The sequence below is a fragment of the Cherax quadricarinatus genome, unplaced genomic scaffold, assembly GCF_038502225.1.
Source record: "Cherax quadricarinatus isolate ZL_2023a unplaced genomic scaffold, ASM3850222v1 Contig10, whole genome shotgun sequence".
NCBI lineage: Eukaryota > Metazoa > Arthropoda > Malacostraca > Decapoda > Parastacidae > Cherax > Cherax quadricarinatus.
This window is the reverse complement of record NW_027195036.1, coordinates 717717-742480: the sequence shown is the minus strand read 5'-3', so window position 1 is coordinate 742480 and position 24764 is coordinate 717717. Positions and strand designations below refer to the sequence as shown.

At 46.0% G+C, this 24764-nt stretch overlaps 1 protein-coding gene across 1 annotated transcript in view; it reads right to left on the bottom strand.

Annotated features, from left to right (window-relative positions):
* The window catches only part of LOC128685844 (neural cell adhesion molecule 2-like), a 367732-nt gene that overhangs the window by 51736 nt on the left and 291232 nt on the right, over positions 1 to 24764 (bottom strand). The window contains exons 4-5 of the mRNA XM_053772544.2: positions 24265 to 24381; positions 14776 to 14979 (exon numbers count right to left, since the gene is read on the bottom strand). Coding sequence (XP_053628519.2) covers positions 14776 to 14979; positions 24265 to 24381 — 321 coding nt within the window. The remainder of the gene's footprint in view (positions 1 to 14775; positions 14980 to 24264; positions 24382 to 24764) is intronic.

The window sequence follows — 24764 nt, the reverse complement described above, 5'->3', positions numbered from 1 at the left end:
GTGACAACCAGCTAGACTACGCCAGTAACAGGTCATCACACTGAGAAGTGACAACCAGCTAGACTACGCCAGTAACAGGTCATCACACTGAGAAGTGACGACCAGCTAGACTATGCCAGTAACAGGTCATCACACTGAGAAGTGACGACCAGCTAGACTACGCCAGTAACAGGTCATCACACTGAGAAGTGACAACCAGCTAGACTATGCCAGTAACAGGTCATCACACTGAGAAGTGACAAGCTAGACTACGCCAGTAACAGGTCATCACACTGAGAAGTGACTAGACTACGCCAGTAACAGGTCATCACACTGAGAAGTGACAACCAGCTAGACTATGCCAGTAACAGGTCATCACACTGAGAAGTGACAACCAGCTAGACTATGCCAGTAACAGGTCATCACACTGAGAAGTGACAACCAGCTAGACTATGCCAGTAACAGGTCATCACACTGAGAAGTGACAACCAGCTAGACTATGCCAGTAACAGGTCATCACACTGAGAAGTGACAACCAGCTAGACTACGCCAGTAACAGGTCATCACACTGAGAAGTGACAACCAGCTAGACTATGCCAGTAACAGGTCATCACACTGAGAAGTGACAACCAGCTAGACTATGCCAGTAACAGGTCATCACACTGAGAAGTGACAACCAGCTAGACTATGCCAGTAACAGGTCATCACACTGAGAAGTGACGACCAGCTAGACTATGCCAGTAACAGGTCATCACACTGAGAAGTGACGACCAGCTAGACTATGCCAGTAACAGGTCATCACACTGAGAAGTGACGACCAGCTAGACTACGCCAGTAACAGGTCATCACACTGAGAAGTGACGACCAGCTAGACTACGCCAGTAACAGGTCATCACACTGAGAAGTGGCGACCAGCTAGACTATGCCAGTAACAGGTCATCACACTGAGAAGTGACAACCAGCTAGACTATGCCAGTAACAGGTCATCACACTGAGAAGTGACAACCAGCTAGACTATGCCAGTAACAGGTCATCACACTGAGAAGTGACAACCAGCTAGACTATGCCAGTAACAGGTCATCACACTGAGAAGTGACGACCAGCTAGACTATGCCAGTAACAGGTCATCACACTGAGAAGTGACAACCAGCTAGACTATGCCAGTAACAGGTCATCACACTGAGAAGTGACAACCAGCTAGACTACGCCAGTAACAGGTCATCACACTGAGAAGTGACAACCAGCTAGACTATGCCAGTAACAGGTCATCACACTGAGAAGTGACAACCAGCTAGACTACGCCAGTAACAGGTCATCACACTGAGAAGTGACAACCAGCTAGACTACGCCAGTAACAGGTCATCACACTGAGAAGTGACAACCAGCTAGACTACGCCAGTAACAGGTCATCACACTGAGAAGTGACGACCAGCTAGACTACGCCAGTAACAGGTCATCACACTGAGAAGTGACAAGCAGCTAGACTATGCCAGTAACAGGTCATCACACTGAGAAGTGACAACCAGCTAGACTATGCCAGTAACAGGTCATCACACTGAGAAGTGACAACCAGCTAGACTATGCCAGTAACAGGTCATCACACTGAGAAGTGACAACCAGCTAGACTACGCCAGTAACAGGTCATCACACTGAGAAGTGACAACCAGCTAGACTACGCCAGTAACAGGTCATCACACTGAGAAGTGACAACCAGCTAGACTACGCCAGTAACAGGTCATCACACTGAGAAGTGACAACCAGCTAGACTACGCCAGTAACAGGTCATCACACTGAGAAGTGACAACCAGCTAGACTACGCCAGTAACAGGTCATCACACTGAGAAGTGACAACCAGCTAGACTATGCCAGTAACAGGTCATCACACTGAGAAGTGACAACCAGCTAGACTATGCCAGTAACAGGTCATCACACTGAGAAGTGACAACCAGCTAGACTATGCCAGTAACAGGTCATCACACTGAGAAGTGACAACCAGCTAGACTATGCCAGTAACAGGTCATCACACTGAGAAGTGACGACCAGCTAGACTATGCCAGTAACAGGTCATCACACTGAGAAGTGACAACCAGCTAGACTACGCCAGTAACAGGTCATCACACTGAGAAGTGACGACCAGCTAGACTACGCCAGTAACAGGTCATCACACTGAGAAGTGACAACCAGCTAGACTACGCCAGTAACAGGTCATCACACTGAGAAGTGACAACCAGCTAGACTATGCCAGTAACAGGTCATCACACTGAGAAGTGACAACCAGCTAGACTATGCCAGTAACAGGTCATCACACTGAGAAGTGACAACCAGCTAGACTATGCCAGTAACAGGTCATCACACTGAGAAGTGACAACCAGCTAGACTATGCCAGTAACAGGTCATCACACTGAGAAGTGACAACCAGCTAGACTACGCCAGTAACAGGTCATCACACTGAGAAGTGACAACCAGCTAGACTATGCCAGTAACAGGTCATCACACTGAGAAGTGACAACCAGCTAGACTACGCCAGTAACAGGTCATCACACTGAGAAGTGACAACCAGCTAGACTACGCCAGTAACAGGTCATCACACTGAGAAGTGACAACCAGCTAGACTACGCCAGTAACAGGTCATCACACTGAGAAGTGACAACCAGCTAGACTACGCCAGTAACAGGTCATCACACTGAGAAGTGACAACCAGCTAGACTACGCCAGTAACAGGTCATCACACTGAGAAGTGACAACCAGCTAGACTACGCCAGTAACAGGTCATCACACTGAGAAGTGACAACCAGCTAGACTATGCCAGTAACAGGTCATCACACTGAGAAGTGACAACCAGCTAGACTATGCCAGTAACAGGTCATCACACTGAGAAGTGACAACCAGCTAGACTATGCCAGTAACAGGTCATCACACTGAGAAGTGACAACCAGCTAGACTACGCCAGTAACAGGTCATCACACTGAGAAGTGACAACCAGCTAGACTACGCCAGTAACAGGTCATCACACTGAGAAGTGACAACCAGCTAGACTACGCCAGTAACAGGTCATCACACTGAGAAGTGACGACCAGCTAGACTACGCCAGTAACAGGTCATCACACTGAGAAGTGACAACCAGCTAGACTACGCCAGTAACAGGTCATCACACTGAGAAGTGACAACCAGCTAGACTATGCCAGTAACAGGTCATCACACTGAGAAGTGACAACCAGCTAGACTATGCCAGTAACAGGTCATCACACTGAGAAGTGACAACCAGCTAGACTATGCCAGTAACAGGTCATCACACTGAGAAGTGACAACCAGCTAGACTACGCCAGTAACAGGTCATCACACTGAGAAGTGACAACCAGCTAGACTACGCCAGTAACAGGTCATCACACTGAGAAGTGACAACCAGCTAGACTACGCCAGTAACAGGTCATCACACTGAGAAGTGACAACCAGCTAGACTAAGCCAGTAACAGGTCATCACACTGAGAAGTGACAACCAGCTAGACTACGCCAGTAACAGGTCATCACACTGAGAAGTGACAACCAGCTAGACTATGCCAGTAACAGGTCATCACACTGAGAAGTGACAACCAGCTAGACTACGCCAGTAACAGGTCATCACACTGAGAAGTGACAACCAGCTAGACTACGCCAGTAACAGGTCATCACACTGAGAAGTGACAACCAGCTAGACTACGCCAGTAACAGGTCATCACACTGAGAAGTGACAACCAGCTAGACTATGCCAGTAACAGGTCATCACACTGAGAAGTGACAACCAGCTAGACTACGCCAGTAACAGGTCATCACACTGAGAAGTGACAACCAGCTAGACTACGCCAGTAACAGGTCATCACACTGAGAAGTGACAACGAGCTAGACTACGCCAGTAACAGGTCATCACACTGAGAAGTGACAACCAGCTAGACTACGCCAGTAACAGGTCATCACACTGAGAAGTGACAACCAGCTAGACTACGCCAGTAACAGGTCATCACACTTAGAAGTGACAACCAGCTAGACTACGCCAGTAACAGGTCATCACACTGAGAAGTGACAAGCAGATAGACTATGCCAGTAACAGGTCATCACACTGAGAAGTGAAAACCAGCTAGACTATGCCAGTAACAGGTCATCAAACTGAGAAGTGACAACCAGCTACCAGCTAGACTATGCCAGTAACAGGTCATCACACTGAGAAGTGACAACCAGCTAGACTACGCCAGTAACAGGTCATCACACTGAGAAGTGACAACCAGCTAGACTACGCCAGTAACAGGTCATCACACTGAGAAGTGACAACCAGCTAGACTACGCCAGTAACAGGTCATCACACTGAGAAGTGACGACCAGCTAGACTATGCCAGTAACAGGTCATCACACTGAGAAGTGACGACCAGCTAGACTACGCCAGTAACAGGTCATCACACTGAGAAGTGACGACCAGCTAGACTATGCCAGTAACAGGTCATCACACTGAGAAGTGACGACCAGCTAGACTATGCCAGTAACAGGTCATCACACTGAGAAGTGACAACCAGCTAGACTACGCCAGTAACAGGTCATCACACTGAGAAGTGACAACCAGCTAGACTACGCCAGTAACAGGTCATCACACTGAGAAGTGACAACCAGCTAGACTACGCCAGTAACAGGTCATCACACTGAGAAGTGACAACCAGCTAGACTACGCCAGTAACAGGTCATCACACTGAGAAGTGACAACCAGCTAGACTACGCCAGTAACAGGTCATCACACTGAGAAGTGACAACCAGCTAGACTACGCCAGTAACAGGTCATCACACTGAGAAGTGACGACCAGCTAGACTACGCCAGTAACAGGTCATCACACTGAGAAGTGACAAGCAGCTAGACTATGCCAGTAACAGGTCATCACACTGAGAAGTGACAACCAGCTAGACTACGCCAGTAACAGGTCATCACACTGAGAAGTGACAAGCCAGCTAGACTATGCCAGTAACAGGTCATCACACTGAGAAGTGACAACCAGCTAGACTACGCCAGTAACAGGTCATCACACTGAGAAGTGACAACCAGCTAGACTAGAAGTGACAACCAGCCAGTAACAGGTCATCACACTGAGAAGTGACAACCAGCTAGACTACGCCAGTAACAGGTCATCACACTGAGAAGTGACAAGCCAGCTAGACTAGAAGTGACAACCAGTAACAGGTCATCACACTGAGAAGTGACAACCAGCTAGACTATGCCAGTAACAGGTCATCACACTGAGAAGTGACAACCAGCTAGACTACGCCAGTAACAGGTCATCACACTGAGAAGTGACAACCAGCTAGACTACGCCAGTAACAGGTCATCACACTGAGAAGTGACAACCAGCTAGACTACGCCAGTAACAGGTCATCACACTGAGAAGTGACAACCAGCTAGACTACGCCAGTAACAGGTCATCACACTGAGAAGTGACAACCAGCTAGACTACGCCAGTAACAGGTCATCACACTGAGAAGTGACAACCAGCTAGACTACGCCAGTAACAGGTCATCACACTGAGAAGTGACAACCAGCTAGACTATGCCAGTAACAGGTCATCACACTGAGAAGTGACAACCAGCTAGACTACGCCAGTAACAGGTCATCACACTGAGAAGTGACAACCAGCTAGACTATGCCAGTAACAGGTCATCACACTGAGAAGTGACAACCAGCAGACCAGCTAGACTACGCCAGTAACAGGTCATCACACTGAGAAGTGACAACCAGCTAGACTACGCCAGTAACAGGTCATCACACTGAGAAGTGACTACCAGCTAGACTACGCCAGTAACAGGTCATCACACTGAGAAGTGACAACCAGCTAGACTACGCCAGTAACAGGTCATCACACTGAGAAGTGACAACCAGCTAGACTAAGCCAGTAACAGGTCATCACACTGAGAAGTGACACCAGCTAGACTACGCCAGTAACAGGTACGCCAGTAACAGGTCATCACACTGAGAAGTGACAACCAGCTAGACTACGCCAGTAACAGGTCATCACACTGAGAAGTGACGACCAGCTAGACTACGCCAGTAACAGGTCATCACACTGAGAAGTGACAACCAGCTAGACTACGCCAGTAACAGGTCATCACACTGAGAAGTGACAACCAGCTAGACTACGCCAGTAACAGGTCATCACACTGAGAAGTGACAACCAGCTAGACTACGCCAGTAACAGGTCATCACACTGAGAAGTGACAACCAGCTAGACTACGCCAGTAACAGGTCATCACACTGAGAAGTGACAACCAGCTAGACTATGCCAGTAACAGGTCATCACACTGAGAAGTGACAACCAGCTAGACTACGCCAGTAACAGGTCATCACACTGAGAAGTGACAACCAGCTAGACTACGCCAGTAACAGGTCATCACACTGAGAAGTGACCAGCTACCAGCTAGACTAGAAGTGCCAGTAACAGGTCAGGTCACACTGAGAAGTGACAACCAGCTAGACTACGCCAGTAACAGGTCATCACACTGAGAAGTGACAACCAGCTAGACTACGCCAGTAACAGGTCATCACACTGAGAAGTGACAACCAGCTAGACTACGCCAGTAACAGGTCATCACACTGAGAAGTGACTACGCCACCAGCTAGACTATGCCAGTAACAGGTCATCACACTGAGAAGTGACAACCAGCTAGACTACGCCAGTAACAGGTCATCACACTGAGAAGTGACGACCAGCTAGACTACGCCAGTAACAGGTCATCACACTGAGAAGTGACAACCAGCTAGACTACGCCAGTAACAGGTCATCACACTGAGAAGTGACAACCAGCTAGACTACGCCAGTAACAGGTCATCACACTGAGAAGTGACAACCAGCTAGACTACGCCAGTAACAGGTCATCACACTGAGAAGTGACAACCAGCTAGACTACGCCAGTAACAGGTCATCACACTGAGAAGTGACAACCAGCTAGACTACGCCAGTAACAGGTCATCACACTGAGAAGTGACGACCAGCTAGACTACGCCAGTAACAGGTCATCACACTGAGAAGTGACGACCAGCTAGACTACGCCAGTAACAGGTCATCACACTGAGAAGTGACGACCAGCTAGACTACGCAAGTAACAGGTCATCACACTGAGAAGTGACGACCAGCTAGACTACGCCAGTAACAGGTCATCACACTGAGAAGTGACGACCAGCTAGACTATGCCAGTAACAGGTCATCACACTGAGAAGTGACAACCAGCTAGACTACGCCAGTAACAGGTCATCACACTGAGAAGTGACAACCAGCTAGACTACGCCAGTAACAGGTCATCACACTGAGAAGTGGCAACCAGCTAGACTACGCCAGTAACAGGTCATCACACTGAGAAGTGACAACCAGCTAGACTACGCCAGTAACAGGTCATCACACTGAGAAGTGACGACCAGCTAGACTACGCCAGTAACAGGTCATCACACTGAGAAGTGACGACCAGCTAGACTACGCTAGTAACAGGTCATCACACTGAGAAGTGACGACCAGCTAGACTACGCCAGTAACAGGTCATCACACTGAGAAGTGACGACCAGCTAGACTATGCCAGTAACAGGTCATCACACTGAGAAGTGACAACCAGCTAGACTACGCCAGTAACAGGTCATCACACTGAGAAGTGACAACCAGCTAGACTACGCCAGTAACAGGTCATCACACTGAGAAGTGGCAACCAGCTAGACTACGCCAGTAACAGGTCATCACACTGAGAAGTGACAACCAGCTAGACTACGCCAGTAACAGGTCATCACACTGAGAAGTGACAACCAGCTAGACTACGCCAGTAACAGGTCATCACACTGAGAAGTGACAACCAGCTAGACTACGCCAGTAACAGGTCATCACACTGAGAAGTGACGACCAGCTAGACTATGCCAGTAACAGGTCATCACACTGAGAAGTGACAACCAGCTAGACTACGCCAGTAACAGGTCATCACACTGAGAAGTGACGACCAGCTAGACTACGCCAGTAACAGGTCATCACACTGAGAAGTGACAACCAGCTAGACTACGCCAGTAACAGGTCATCACACTGAGAAGTGACGACCAGCTAGACTACGCCAGTAACAGGTCATCACACTGAGAAGTGACAACCAGCTAGACTACGCCAGTAACAGGTCATCACACTGAGAAGTGACAACCAGCTAGACTACGCCAGTAACAGGTCATCACACTGAGAAGTGACAACCAGCTAGACTATGCCAGTAACAGGTCATCACACTGAGAAGTGACAACCAGCTAGACTACGCCAGTAACAGGTCATCACACTGAGAAGTGACAACCAGCTAGACTATGCCAGTAACAGGTCATCACACTGAGAAGTGACAACCAGCTAGACTACGCCAGTAACAGGTCATCACACTGAGAAGTGGCAACCAGCTAGACTACGCCAGTAACAGGTCATCACACTGAGAAGTGGCAACCAGCTAGACTACGCCAGTAACAGGTCATCACACTGAGAAGTGACAACCAGCTAGACTATGCCAGTAACAGTTCATCACACTGAGAAGTGACGACCAGCTAGACTACGCCAGTAACAGGTCATCACACTGAGAAGTGACGACCAGCTAGACTATGCCAGTAACAGGTCATCACACTGAGAAGTGACAACCAGCTAGACTACGCCAGTAACATGTCATCACACTGAGAAGTGACGACCAGCTAGACTACGCCAGTAACAGGTCATCACACTGAGAAGTGACAACCAGCTAGACTACGCCAGTAACAGGTCATCACACTGAGAAGTGACGACCAGCTAGACTACGCCAGTAACAGGTCATCACACTGAGAAGTGACAACCAGCTAGACTACGCCAGTAACAGGTCATCACACTGAGAAGTGACAACCAGCTAGACTATGCCAGTAACAGGTCATCACACTGAGAAGTGACAACCAGCTAGACTATGCCAGTAACAGGTCATCACACTGAGAAGTGACAACCAGCTAGACTACGCCAGTAACAGGTCATCACACTGAGAAGTGACAACCAGCTAGACTACGCCAGTAACAGGTCATCACACTGAGAAGTGACAACCAGCTAGACTATGCCAGTAACAGGTCATCACACTGAGAAGTGACAACCAGCTAGACTATGCCAGTAACAGGTCATCACACTGAGAAGTGACAACCAGCTAGACTAGCGCCAGTAACAGGTCATCACACTGAGAAGTGACGACCAGCTAGACTACGCCAGTAACAGGTCATCACACTGAGAAGTGGCAACCAGCTAGACTACGCCAGTAACAGGTCATCACACTGAGAAGTAACAACCAGCTACACTATGCCAGTAACAGGTCATCACACTGAGAAGTGACAACCAGCTAGACTACGCCAGTAACAGGTCATCACACTGAGAAGTGACGACCAGCTAGACTATGCCAGTAACAGGTCATCACACTGAGAAGTGACAACCAGCTAGACTACGCCAGTAACAGGTCATCACACTGAGAAGTGACGACCAGCTAGACTACGCCAGTAACAGGTCATCACACTGAGAAGTGACAACCAGCTAGACTACGCCAGTAACAGGTCATCACACTGAGAAGTGACGACCAGCTAGACTACGCCAGTAACAGGTCATCACACTGAGAAGTGACGACCAGCTAGACTACGCTAGTAACAGGTCATCACACTGAGAAGTGACGACCAGCTAGACTACGCCAGTAACAGGTCATCACACTGAGAAGTGACGACCAGCTAGACTATGCCAGTAACAGGTCATCACACTGAGAAGTGACAACCAGCTAGACTACGCCAGTAACAGGTCATCACACTGAGAAGTGACAACCAGCTAGACTACGCCAGTAACAGGTCATCACACTGAGAAGTGGCAACCAGCTAGACTACGCCAGTAACAGGTCATCACACTGAGAAGTGACAACCAGCTAGACTACGCCAGTAACAGGTCATCACACTGAGAAGTGACAACCAGCTAGACTACGCCAGTAACAGGTCATCACACTGAGAAGTGACAACCAGCTAGACTACGCCAGTAACAGGTCATCACACTGAGAAGTGGCAACCAGCTAGACTACGCCAGTAACAGGTCATCACACTGAGAAGTGACAACCAGCTAGACTACGCCAGTAACAGGTCATCACACTGAGAAGTGACAACCAGCTAGACTACGCCAGTAACAGGTCATCACACTGAGAAGTGACAACCAGCTAGACTCTGCCAGTAACAGGTCATCACACTGAGAAGTGAGAACCAGCTAGACTATGCCAGTAACAGGTCATCACACTGAGAAGTGACAACCAGCTAGACTACGCCAGTAACAGGTCATCACACTGAGAAGTGACAACCAGCTAGACTACGCCAGTAACAGGTCATCACACTGAGAAGTGGCAACCAGCTAGACTACGCCAGTAACAGGTTATCACACTGAGAAGTGACAACCAGCTAGACTACGCCAGTAACAGGTCATCACACTGAGAAGTGACAACCAGCTAGACTACGCCAGTAACAGGTCATCACACTGAGAAGTGACAACCAGCTAGACTACGCCAGTAACAGGCCATCATACACTGATACACTGAGGTGAATCATTCCTGGTCAGCTTAGTGAAATGTGGGTTGTGAGAAACGTAGAGTTTATCAGATTGAAGCATATACATATGTACATACCTGAAGTAAACCTGGAGAGGGTTCTGGGGGTCAACGCCCCCGCGGCTCGGTCTGAGACCAGGACTCGTGGTAGATCAGGGTCTGATCAACCAGGCTGTTACTGCTGTCCGCATGCAAACAGATGCAGAACTACAGCCCGGCTGATCAGGTACTAACTTCAGGTGCCTGTCCAGTGCCTTCTTGAAGACATCCATGGGTCTATTGATAATCCCCCTTATGCTGGGAGGCAGATGAACAGTCTTGGGCCCCTGACACTTATTGTGTTGTCTCTTAGCGTACTCGTGGCGCTCCTGCTTTTCATTGGGGGAATGTTGCATCTCCTGCCGAGTCTTTTGCTTTTGTAGGGAGTAATATTCGTGTGTCAATTTGAGACTAGTCCCTCTAGGATTTTCCAAGTGTATATTATCATATATCTTTTTTGCCTGCGTTCCAAGGAGTACAAATCAACGGACTTCATTCTTTCCGGTAATTTAGGTGCCTTATCGTACCTATGCGTACCGTGAAAGTTCTCTGTACATTCTCCAGGTCCGCATTTCGTCTGCCTTGAAAGGGGCCGTTATAGTACAGCAATATTCCAGCCTAGAAAGAACAAGCAATTTGAAGATAATTATGGGCTTGGCTTTCCTAGTTTTTAAGGTTCTTATTATCCATCTTTTCTAATTTTCCTAGATGTGATAGATACATCGTTGTGATCTCTGATAGTGAGATCCTTTTACATTATCACTCCCAGGTCCTTCACTTTAGTTTTACACTATTGTGTGGTTGGATTTTAATTTCCTCGAGTTTCCCATATCGGAGTAACTGAAATTTCTCTTCACTGAACTTAATGTTTTCTGCAGCCCATTCAAAGATTTGGTTGATGTCCGCTTGGAGACTTGCAGTGTCTTCGATGGAGGACACTGTCATGCACACTCGGGTGTCATCCGCAAAGGAAGACACGGTGCTGTGGCTTTCATCTCTGTCTATGTCAGATATGAGGATGAGAAACAGGATGGGGGAGAGTACTGTACCTTGTGGAACAGAGCTTTTCACTATAGCCATAAACTTTACTCTGTTTACTATTACTCTGTGTTCTGTTTGTTAGGAAATTACAAATCCATCTACTCACGTTTGCTATTATTCCTTTATCACGCATTTTGTGTGCTATTACACCATGGGCGCTCTTATCGAAGACTTTCGCTTATTCTGTGTATACTACATCTGCATATTGTTTAACCTCTATAGCATCCAGGACCTTGTCATAGTGGTCCAGTAGCTGGGACAGGTAGGAGCGACCTGCCCTAAACTCGTGTTGCCCTGGATTGTGTAACTGATGGGTCTCTAAGTGGGCGGTGATCTTGCTTCTTACAACCCTCTCAAAGATTTTTCATGATGTGGGACGTTAGTGCTATCGGTCTGTAATTCTTTGCAATTGCTTCACTGCCACCTTTATGAAGGGGGTAATAACAGCACAAGGAAAAAGAAGGAAAATTGTGTCAGTAGGAAAGAGAGAAGTGAAAAGTTAGTGGGAGGTATGATCAAGTGTTCAAAGTGACAGTGATTAAAAAGGAGGCTGAGGAAGTATAGTGTAGCTGTAAGAATACACTGATTGTATATTTAATAGAGGTTTGTTGTTAATAGGAAGGAGGGGGCAGGTGTTTGTGAAGAGAGAAATGGTTAGTGGAATGAGGTAAGAGTGATTAAGGTTTTACGATATATCTTAAATAGAATATATGCAGAGATACGAGAGTTCAAAAAAAATAGAAGTGCGAACTAAGAGAAAGTGAAAGAATGGGTGAGATTTCATCATTAAATTTTGCTGAGAATGAGAAACAGTTTGGTAAGATTTTATGTTGGGAAAACCTTGGGGAAGCAATTTAAATTGCCAATCAAGAATGAGGTAGTAGAAATGTTGGACGGGGGTAGGAGTAGAGGCATCGATGGAGAGAAGATTCTAAGATGTTACATATTACTGATGAAAGGAAGGTGTTGAATATCATGTATTGAATTGATGAAGAGAAGGTGACATTACGTATTGAGGTGTGTCAGAGGTGAGTGTGTGGAAGACATGTATGAAGCAGGTGGTGAGGATGGAAGGTGGTGAAGCAGCTGGAATTAAGACTGACATGCTGACAGATGGTGTGGATACAGTTTTACAGTGATACGTTAACTTGTTCAATATATCCATGAAGAAAGATACATATGAATTAACATAAAGTATGTATCCTTCTTCTGGACGAGAGATATAGAGACAAGCCAGTAAGAATTATAGGAAATTAATTATTAAGTAAAAGGACACAAATGCAACAATGTGGCAACGTTTCGCTCTCCAGGAGCTTTGTCAAGCCGTTACAGTGAGGTATAATACTAGTGGTAGTAGTAGTTACACATTTGGTGGAAAAATCTGCTGGTACATTAGACAGATAGGTTACAGAAAAACCAACCATACCACGGATGGGGTTTGTTTACAATCGCGTCATTACGATTTCGTGAGTCAGAAAGATTACAAAAGCTATGAACTGGGTAGCATAAAAATAGGTTGGGAAAATGTATATGGATAGATTTGAGAAGTCATGTCTATTGTGTATACCGGGTAAAGTGTACTTTATAATATTCACTAAACACCAGGTAAGAGAATTTGGAACAGAGAAACATGGAGAACTTAGGAAGAAGAGAAGACGTCTGCTTCAAGTGTTTACTAATTGTGTTCAAGTGAGGTAAGATGTTCATTTTCTTTACGAACTAATGAGACAATTACTACAAATAATTAGAATAATCATAGTTAATTATAAACATTACAGATCATTTATGAGGACACTGTAACTTAAGTTACGCCAAGTTACAACATAATCAATATTTTAAAATTAATGTTGGTAGAATTACCCACGAAATGTTAGGTAAGTGGACACAGATGCTGCTAATTTGACATTTTATTGCGGCAACGTTTCGCTCTACAGGAGCTTTGTCACGCCTTAACGGCTCGACATAGTTCCTGGAGAGCGAAATGTCGCCACATTAAAAATATATAATAAATTAATATATCAACAGGATATATGTAGCATACAATAATAATAATAATAATAATAATAATAATAATAATAATAATAATTATAATAATAATATAATTATTTACTACCAGTACATGTACAAGGTATACAGACCATAGCTGACATCACTGACATACTACTATATAGAAAGCCGCTTGTTATGCTGAGCATTTCCCGCAAATTAGGTCAGTTTTGTCCCAGGATGCGACCCACACCAGTCCACTAACACCCTGGTACCCACTTTACTGATGGGTGAACATAGACAACCGGTGTAAAGAAACACGTCCAATGTTTCAACCCTCGCCAGGAATCGAACCCGGACATCCGCCTTGTGAAGAGAGAGCTTTAGCCACCAGGCCACGGACCACCAGGCCACGGACCACCAGGCCACGGACCACAAGGCCACGGACCACCAGGCCACGGACCACCAGGCCACTCAAAATTAATCGTGTTGGTACTCATAATTAATCGTGCTGGTACTCAAAATTAATCGTGTTGGTACTCAAAATTAATCGTGTTGGTACTCAAAATTAATCGTGCTGGTACTCAGAATTAACCACGTTGGTACCCAGAATTAACTGTTGGTACTCAGAATTAACCACACTGGTACCCAGAATTAACCACGTTGGTACTCAGAATTAACCACGTTGGTACCTAGAATTAACCACATTGGTACCCAGAATTAACCACATTGGTACCCAGAATTAACCACATTGGTACCCAGAATTAACCACATTGGTACCCAGAATTAACCACGTTGGTACCCAGAATTAACCACGTTGGTACCTAGAATTAACCACATTGGTACCCAGAATTAACAACGTTGGTATCCAGAACTAACCACGTAGGTACCCAGAATTAACCACATTGGTACCCAGAATTAACCACATTGTACCCAGAATTAACTGCGTTGGTACTCAGAATTAACCACATTAGTACCCAGAATTAACCACATTGGTACCCAGAATTAACCACATTGGTACCCAGAATTAACCACGTTGGTACCCAGAATTAACCACGTTGGTACCCAGAATTAACCACGTTGGTACCCAGAATTAACCACGTTGGTACCCAGAATTAATCACGTTAGTACTCATAATTAAAATAGAATACTCACAGTTCATCTCGATGGTGATGGAGGTGTGGACGGCAGCAGTGTGGTTACTGTTGGACGCCGTGCACACCAGGACGGCGTGGAGGTGTGCACGAGAGAGTCCCACCAGGGTGAGTGTGTTGGTCACCGTGTGTGCACCTAGGGACTCGTATGTGTCATCTATCATCTCGCCCTTCATCCACCAGGTGACCCTGGGTGCCGGTTTACCTGTGGGGTGACGAGATACACTGTGGGTGAGTTACCCAGGAGATCCACTCAACCCCCACTGATACATGTAACTGTGTTACCCTGGAGAACCACTGAACTTCCACTGATACATGTAACTGTGTTACCCAGGAGAACCACTGAACTTCCACTGATACATGTAATTGTGTTACCCAGGAGAACCACTGAACCTCCACTGATACATGTAACTGTGTTACCCAGGAGAACCACTGAACTTCCACTGATACATGTAACTGTGTTAACCAGGAGAACCACTGAACCTCCACTGATACATGTAACTGTGTTAACCAGGAGAACCACTGAACCTCCACTGATACATGTAACTGTGTTAACCAGGAGAACCACTGAACCTCCACTGATACATGTAACTGTGTTAACCAGGAGAACCACTGAACCTCCACTGATACATGTAACTGTGTTACCCAGGAGAACCACTGAACCTCCACTGATACATGTAACTGTGTTACCCTGGAGAACCACTGAACTTCCACTGATACATGTAACTGTGTTACCCTGGAGAACCACTGAACTTCCACTGATACATGTAATTGTGTTAACCAGGAGAACCACTGAACCTCCACTGATACATGTAACTGTGTTAACCAGGAGAACCACTGAACCTCCACTGATACATGTAACTGTGTTAACCAGGAGAACCACTGAACCTCCACTGATACATGTAACTGTGTTAACCAGGAGAATCACTGAACCTCCACTGATACATGTAACTGTGTTAACCAGGAGAACCACTGAACCTCCACTGATACATGTAACTGTGTTAACCAGGAGAACCACTGAACCTCCACTGATACATGTAACTGTGTTACCCAGGAGAACCACTGAACCTCCACTGATACATGTAACTGTGTTACCCAGGAGAACCACTGAACCTCCACTGATAAATGTAACTGTGTTACCCTGGAGAACCACTGAACCTCCACTGATACATGTAACTGTGTTAACCAGGAGAACCACTGAACCTCCACTGATACATGTAACTGTGTTAACCAGGAGAACCACTGAACCTCCACTGATACATGTAACTGTGTTACCCAAGAGAACCACTGAACTTTCACTGATACATGTAACTGTGTTACCCAGGAGAACCACTGAACCTCCACTGATACATGTAACTGTGTTACCCAAGAGAACCACTGAACTTTCACTGATACATGTAACTGTGTTGCCCAGGAGAACCACTGAACGTCCACTGATACATGTAACTGTGTTATGCAGGAGAACCACTGAACTTCCACTGATACATGTAACTGTGTTACCCAGGAGAACCACTGAACCTCCACTGATACATGTAACTGTGTTAGCCAGGAGAACCACTGAACCTCCACTGATACATGTAACTGTGTTACCCAAGAGAACCACTGAACTTTCACTGATACATGTAACTGTGTTACCCAGGAGAACCACTGAACGTCCACTGATACAAGTAACTGTGTTATGCAGGAGAACCACTGAACTTCCACTGATACATGTAACTGTGTTACCCAGGAGAACCACTGAACTTCCACTGATACATGTAACTGTGTTACCCAGGAGAACCACTGAACTTCCACTGATACATGTAACTGTGTTACAGAGGAGAACCACTGAACTTCCACTGATACATGTAACTGTGTTACAGAGGAGAACCACTGAACTTCCACTGATACATGTAACTGTGTTACCCAGGAGAACCACTGAACTTCCACTGATACATGTAACTGTGTTACAGAGGAGAACCACTGAACTTCCACTGATACATGTAACTGTGTTACAGAGGAGAACCACTGAACTTCCACTGATACATGTAACTGTGTTACCCAGGAGAACCACTGAACTTCCACTGATACATGTAACTGTGTTACAGAGGAGAACCACTGAACTTCCACTGATACATAGAACTGATACATGTAATTGTGTTACCCAGGAGAACCACTGAACCTCCACTGATACATGTAACTGTGTTACCCAGGAGAACCACTGAACTTCCAATGATACCTGTAACTGTGTTAGCCAGGAGAACCACTGAACCTCCACTGATACATGTAACTGTGTTACCCAAGAGAACTGTTACCCAGGAGAACCACTGTGTTACCCTGGAGAACCACTGAACTTGCAATGATACATGTAACTGTTACCCAAGAGAACCACTGAACTTCCACTGATACATATAACTGTGTTACCCAAGAGAACCACTGAACTTCCACTGATACATATAACTGTGTTACCCAAGAGAACCACTGAACTTCCACTGATACATATAACTGTGTTACCCAAGAGAACCACTGAACTTCCACTGATACATATAACTGTGTTACCCAGGAGAACCACTGAACTTCCACTGATACATGTAACTGTGTTACCCAGGAGAACCACTGAACGTCCACTGATACATGTAACTGTGTTACCCAGGAGAACCACTGAACTTCCACTGATACATGTAACTGTGTTACAGAGGAGAACCACTGAACTTCCACTGATACATGTAATTGTGTTACCCAGGAGAACCACTGAACTTCCACTGATACATAGAACTGTGTTACCCTGGAGAACCACTGAACTTGCAATGATACATGTAACTGTTACCCAGGAGAACCACTGAACTTCCACTGATACATGTAACTGTGTTACCCAGGAGAACCACTGAACTTCCACTGATACATGTAACTGTGTTACCCAGGAGAACCACTGAACTTCCACTGATACATGTAACTGTTACCCAGGAGAACCACTGAGCTTCCACTGATACATGTAACTGTGTTACCCAGGAGAACCACTGAACTTCCACTGATACATGTAACTGTGTTACCCAGGAGAACCACTGAACTTCCACTGATACATGTAACTGTTACCCAGGAGAACCACTGAGCTTCCACTGATACATGTAACTGTGTTACCCAGGAGAACCACTGAACTTCCACTGATACATGTAACTGTGTTACCCAGGAGAACCACTGAACTTCCACTGATACATGTAACTGTGTTACCCAGGAGAACCACTGAACTTCCACTGATACATGTAACTGTGTTACCCAGGAGAACCACTGAACTTCCACTGATACACTGATACATGTAACTGTGTTACCCAGGAGAACCACTGAACTTCCACTGATACATGTAACTGTGTTACCCAGGAGAACCACTGAACTTCTACTGATACATGTAACTGTGTTACCCAGGAGAACCACTGAACTTCCACTGATACATGTAACTGTGTTAACCAGGAGAACCACTGAACCTCCACTGATACATGTAACTGTGTTAACCAGGAGAACCACTGAACCTCCACTGATACATGTAACTGTGTTAACCAGGAGAACCACTGAACTTCCACTGATACATGTATGAAAATCAACAGCAACAATAACAACAACATCGACAAGAACAACAGCAAAAACAAGAACAAAATTAACAAAGTTAGTCTCGGGGAAAAGAAACAATTAACAATTTTAACTAAATTCACTTTTAAGTAGATAGGAATCCAACCCGAGGCGCTGTACTCACCTAATTCTGGTTGCAGGAGTCGAGTCATCGTTCCTGGCCCCGCCTCTTTACTGGTCTCTGCTAGGTAACTCTCCCTGCTCTATGAGCTTTATCATACTTCTTCTTAAAGCTGTGTATGGATCCTGCCTCCACTACATCACTTGCCAGACTATTCAACTTCCTGTCAACCCTATGGCTGAAGAAATGCTTCCTAACATCCCTGTGATTCATCTGTGTCTTCAACTTCCAATTGTGTCCCCTTGTTGCTGTGTCCCATCTCTGGAACATCCTGTCTTTGTCCACCTTGTCAGTTCCTCTCAGCATGTGTGTGTGTGTGTGTGTGTTCTCACCTAGTTGAGGTTGCAGGGGTTGAGTCCAAGCTCCTGGCCCCGCCTCTTCACTGGTCGCTACTAGGTCACTCTCCATGAACCGTGAGCTTTATCATACCTCTGCTTAAAGCTATGTATGGATCCTGCCTCCACTACATCGCTTTTCAAACTATTCCACTTCCTGACTACTCTGTGGCTGAAGAAATACTTCCTAACATCCCTGTGATTCATCTGTGTCTTCAACTTCCAACTGTGTACCCTTGTTGCTGTGTCCCATATCTGGAACATCCTGTCTTTGTCCACCTTGTCAATTCCTCTCAGCATGTGTGTGTGTGTGTGTGTGTGTGTGTGTGTGTGTGTGTGTGTGTGTGTGTGTGTGTGTGTGTGTGTGTGTGCGTGTGTGTGCGTGTGTGTGTACTCACCTATTTGTACTCACCTATTTGTGGTTGCAGGGGTCGAGTCCTAGCTCCTGGCCCCGCCTCTTCACCGGTTGCTACTAGGCCCTCTCTCTCCCCGCTCCATGAGCTTTATCAAACCTCGTCTTAAAACTGTGTATGGTTCCTGCCTCCACTACGTCATTTTCTAGGCTATTCCACTGCCTTACAACTCTATGACTGAAGAAATACTTCCTACTATCTCTCTGACTCATTTGTGTCTTCAACTTCCAATTGTGGCCTCTTGTTTCTGTGTCCCCTCCCTGGAACATCCTGTCTTTGTCCACCTTGTCTATTCCACGCAGTATTTTATATGTCGTTATCATGTCTCCCCTGACCCTCCTGTCCTCCAGTGTGGTCAGGCCGATTTCCCTTAATCTTTCCTCATAGGACATTCCCCTTAGCTCTGGAACTAACCTTGTCGCAAACCTTTGTACTTTCTCTAGTTTCTTGACGTGCTTTATCAAGTGCGGGTTCCAAACAGGTGCTGCATACTCCAGTATGGGCCTGACATACACGGTGTACAGTGTCTTGAATGATTCCTTACTAAGGTATCGGAATGCTGTTCTCAGGTTTGCCAGGCGCCCATATGCTGCAGCAGTTATCTGATTGATGTGTGCTTCCGGAGACATGCTCGGTGTTATACTCACCCCAAGATCTTTCTCCTTGAGTGAGGTTTGCAGTCTTTGGCCACCTAGCCTATACTCTGTCTGTGGTCTTCTGTGCCCCTCCCCCATCTTCATGACTTTGCATTTGGCAGGATTAAATTCGAGAAGCCATTTGCTGGACCAGGTGTCCAGTCTGTCCAGGTCTCTTTGAAGTCCTGCCTGGTCCTCATCAGATTTAATTCTCCTCATTAACTTCACATCATCTGCAAACAGGGACACTTCTGAGTCTAACCCTTCCGTCATGTCGTTCACATATACCAAAAATAGCACTGGTCCTAGGACCGACCCCTGTGGGACCCCGCTCGTCACAGGTGCCCACTGTGATACATCATTACGTACCATGACTCGTTGTTGCCTCCCTGTCAGGTATTCTCTGATCCATTGCAGTGCCCTTCCTGTTATATGCGCCTGATGCTCTAGCTTCTGCACTAATCTCTTGTGAGGAACTGTGTCAAAGGCCTTCTTGCAGTCCAAGAAGATGCAATCAACCCACCCCTCTCTCTCTTGTCTTACTTCTGTTATTTTATCATAAAACTCCAGAAGGTTTGTGACACAGGATTTGCCTTCCGTGAATCCGTGCTGGTTGGCATTTATACTCCTGTTCCGTTCCAGGTGCTCCACCACTCTCCTCCTGATAATCTTCTCCATAATTTTGCATACTATACACGTCAATGACACAGGTCTATAGTTTAGTGCCTCTTTTCTGTCTCCTTTTTTAAAAATGGGAACTACATTTGCCGTCTTCCATACTTCAGGTAGTTGCCCAGTTTCCAGGGATGTGTTGAAGATTGTGGTAAGTGGCACGCACAACATATCTGCTCCCTCTCTAAGGACCCACGGGGAGATGTTGTCTGGTCCCATTGCCTTTGAGGTATCGATGTCCCTTAGCAGTTTCTTCACCTCCTCCTCATCTGTATGTATGTCGTCCAACACTTGTTGGTGTATTCCTTGCTGGTGTCCCCATCTGGTCTGTCCCCCCAGAGTCCTTCCTGTCTCTACTGTAAATACTTCCTTAAATCTCGTGTTGAGCTCCTCACATACCTCTTGATCGTTTCTTGTGAGTTCTCCACCTTCTTTCCTCAGCCTTATCACCTGGTCCTTGACTGTTGTCTTCCTCCTAATGTGGCTATACAGCAGTTTCGGGTCAGATTTGACTTTCGATGCTATGTCGTTTTCATACTGTCGCTGGGCCTCCCTCCTTATCTGTGCATACTCGTTTCTGGCTCTTCTACTAATCTCCTTGTTTTCCTGGGTCCTATGCCTCCTGTACCTTTTCCATTCTCTGTTGCACTTAGTTTTTGCCTCCCTACACCTTCGGGTAAACCAAGGACTCGTTTTGGTCTTCCTATTATTTCCGTTTCCCTTGGGAACAAAACTTTCCTCTGCCTCCTTGCACTTTGCTGCCACATATTCCATCATCTCGTTTACTGATTTTCCTACCATTTCTCTGTCCCACTGAACCTCCTGCAGGAAGTTTCTCATACCTGTGTAGTCCCCCCTTTTATAGTTTGGCCTTTCCCCTTCAGTTCCTGTTACCTTCTCCACTTGTAACTCTACTATATAGTCAAAACTCAGAACCCATGATCGCTAGCTCCAAGGGGCCTCTCATAAGTGATGTCCTCAATGTCTGAACTGCTCAGGGTGAACACAAGATCCAGTCTTGCTGGCTCATCCTCCCCTCTCTCTCTGGTTGTGTCCCTGACATGTTGATGCATGAGGTTTTCAAGTACCACATCCATCATCTTGGCTCTCCATGTTTCGGGACCCCCATGTGGCTCCAGGTTTTCCCAGTCGATCTCCCTGTGGTTGAAATCGCCCATTACCAGTAACTTTGCTCTGCTCGAGTGAGCTCTTCTTGCCACCTCAGCCAGTGTGTCCACCATCACCCTGTTGTTTACTTCGTACTCCTCTCTTGGCCTCCTGCAGTTCTGTGGTGGGTTATACATCACTCCAATGACTACTTTATGTTCTCCGGACTGAATTGTACCTACAATGTAGTCTCTTTCTCCAATCATGTCCATGCCTTCCATTTCCTCAAATCCCCATCGGTGTTTTATGAGCAGTGCAACCCCTCCTCCCCCTCTACTCCTTCTATCTTTCCTCAGGATCTGATATCCTGTTGGGAAGATTGTGTCTGTTATTGTCTCAGCGAGTTTTGTTTCTGTGACTGCTATGATGTCTGGGGATTTTTCACTGATTCTTTCATTCCACTCCTCATGTTTATTCATTATTCCATCCGCGTTTGTGTACCAAACCTTTAGTTTCTTTTCTATCATTGTGGTCATGCAAGAATATTGGGGTTGGGGGAGCGAGAGCCTTGGTGGGGGCCTATATGGGGCTGTGGTGTAGGTGGGGCTTGTGTTGATGGGGGTGGGGTCAGAATGCCCATAAGGGACAGCTGTTGGGGTGAGGTTTGTGATATGGGGATTGGTGGCAGAGGGAACAGTGAGTGGGTTGTAGTATAGGTTGCTCAGTTGCGTTGGGAATGTCGCGGGTGGAGTCTTTTGGTGGGAGATTCTGTGGGGTGTGTTTGCCCTTCCTCCTGTGTCTGGGTCCTGCTCATTTTCATTGCTTCTCGTTCCTCCTTGCGTCTCTGTACCCTCTCTTTCAGTGTAGTCCTTTCTTCTTGTGTTCTGTCGCGGTCGAGGTATACTCTCTGGTACCCCTCTTTGTCCCTCAGTCTTGCTTTCTCTTGCAGAATCCTGGTTCGAACTGATTCTTCCTTGAAAGTTACTCTGACAGGCCGTATCCTTCCACTCGTAAACCACCCAATTCTCTGAAAATTTGTCACCTGGGTCATATTGCCCTCCCCTATTGTTTTCATGATGCCTTCAATCATTTTTTTCTCCTCCTGTTTTATTTCTTCAAAGTTGGCCCCCTTGGCTTCTTGGAGCCCGTACACAAAAACTGACCTCGCCCTTTCCTCCTCCCACTGAGTCTCCATCTGCTTCCTCTGAGGCATTTTATTTCCTTCCATTGACATGTTCTTGCCTTCAGTCCCTGTCATATCTGAAACTTCTATTCTCAGTGGACTGTCTTTCCTGACCAGCTGTCCCTTGCTACTGCAGTTGGCTGTTAGAATCTCTGCATATAGCATACCTTCATTGTTTTCGGACCTGTCGTTTGATCTTAGTGTGCTCGTCGTCTTTTCCCTGGCCCCACGTGGGTCTGATAGGGCCTTCATGCTCGGCATGTCTCCGTTGTTGCTTACCATCCCCTTGTCTGCGCCTGACTTTGAATTTCCTGATGTCACACCTGAATTGTCATTTGTCTCTCTAATCTGTTTCAGGCTTTGCAGTTTCTCTTCTAAGCACTGTATCCTAGCTTCTGCTGCTAAGACCTGTACTTCCCACTTCCTGCACTCTTCAGCTATCCACTCCTCCATTTTCTTACCAAGCTCTACTATCTTCCTTCCCCACTCTTCCTCCCTTTTTTGGAGCTCTAGCTCCCAGTCTTTCCTCCCTGGTTCGTCCACCAGATCTCTGGGTTTCCGTCCTCTAAGGCCACCCATTTTTTTTTTTTTTTTTTTTTTTTTTTTTTTTTTTTTTTTTTTTTTTTTTTTTATGTGTGTGTGTGTGTGTGTGTGTGTGTGTGTGTGTGTGTGTGTACAAGCCACACTCTGGAGTAATGTTAGCTGGCGCCACAAACTACAACTTTAACTCCATGTTACTCGTACAGCTCTCTCTCTCTCTCTCTCTCTCTCTCTCTCTCTCTCTCAACAATCCTAGTAACGGCTCTATCTGTCTTTGCTCAAAGTCAGACTCAATGTAATCGGAATCGAACCTGAGAAAATACATGGACTAAGCCTTCACTCCACTACTGTACTGACTAGTTACAACCACGACTCACGAAATCCTAACAACACAACTGTAAACAAATCATCGATGGCAGGTGATGAATAACACTCACAGATCAGTGGTTAACGCACTGGCTTGCGAGTTTTACCTAAACTCACTTGACATGGGGTTCAAGTCATACCTGTTCTCTGATGTGTTCTCTGATGTGTTCTCTGATGTGTTCTCTGATGTGTTCTCTGATGTGTGGCTACAATCAGTGTCCGGCGTCACACATCTCCCTATTTCACGTAATCTTCAGACTTTGCACGTCTCCATATTCTAACTCCAGATAGATTTAGTACATTTAAAACAAGACTTTGCAATGTACCAACCCTTGGGGGACCCTAATTATAACGTTTCTCCACCCAGATAGTTAACTATTTAACACTACTTCCTGTTTCCTGCTAGTGAGGCAAGTGAAACAGAGGTGAGAGTAGAGGAATAAGAGTAACAGAAAGGAAAAAAAAAACAGAAAGACAGAGTGACAGAAAAAGAGATATTGTGATTTCTTGCGACTTACCTCCACTGACTTCACAAGTGAGAGAGAGTGTGTCTCCCTCGTTGTAAGGACCCACCATGGTCCAGACTGGTGCTCCTCCCTGCTGCTGGGTCAGGATGACAGGGTCGTCTGGAGGAACTGTCACACACAAGAATCAGCCTCAGCTGCGTTATCACTTAAGCCACAACAACTACACAGGGTCATTAATTTCATAGTGCTTTAGTACTGGCTTTTGTGTGTTTGTAGTGTTGTGCAGTGTTTATGTTGTGATTTTGCAATGTTTTGTGCTCTTTGTATTTTTTTTGCAATTTTTTGCAACGTTCCTAGTTTTTGTAGGCGAGGCAGCAGATCCTCTGTACATACATCACCAGAACAGTGACTAATGTACAGTGATCTTCCAGGTAACGTACATTGAATATCGGTCACAATGAATATCGGTCACAATGAATATCGTGAATATCGGTCGCAATGAATATCGTGAATATCGGTCGCAATGAATATCGTGAATATCGGTCACAATG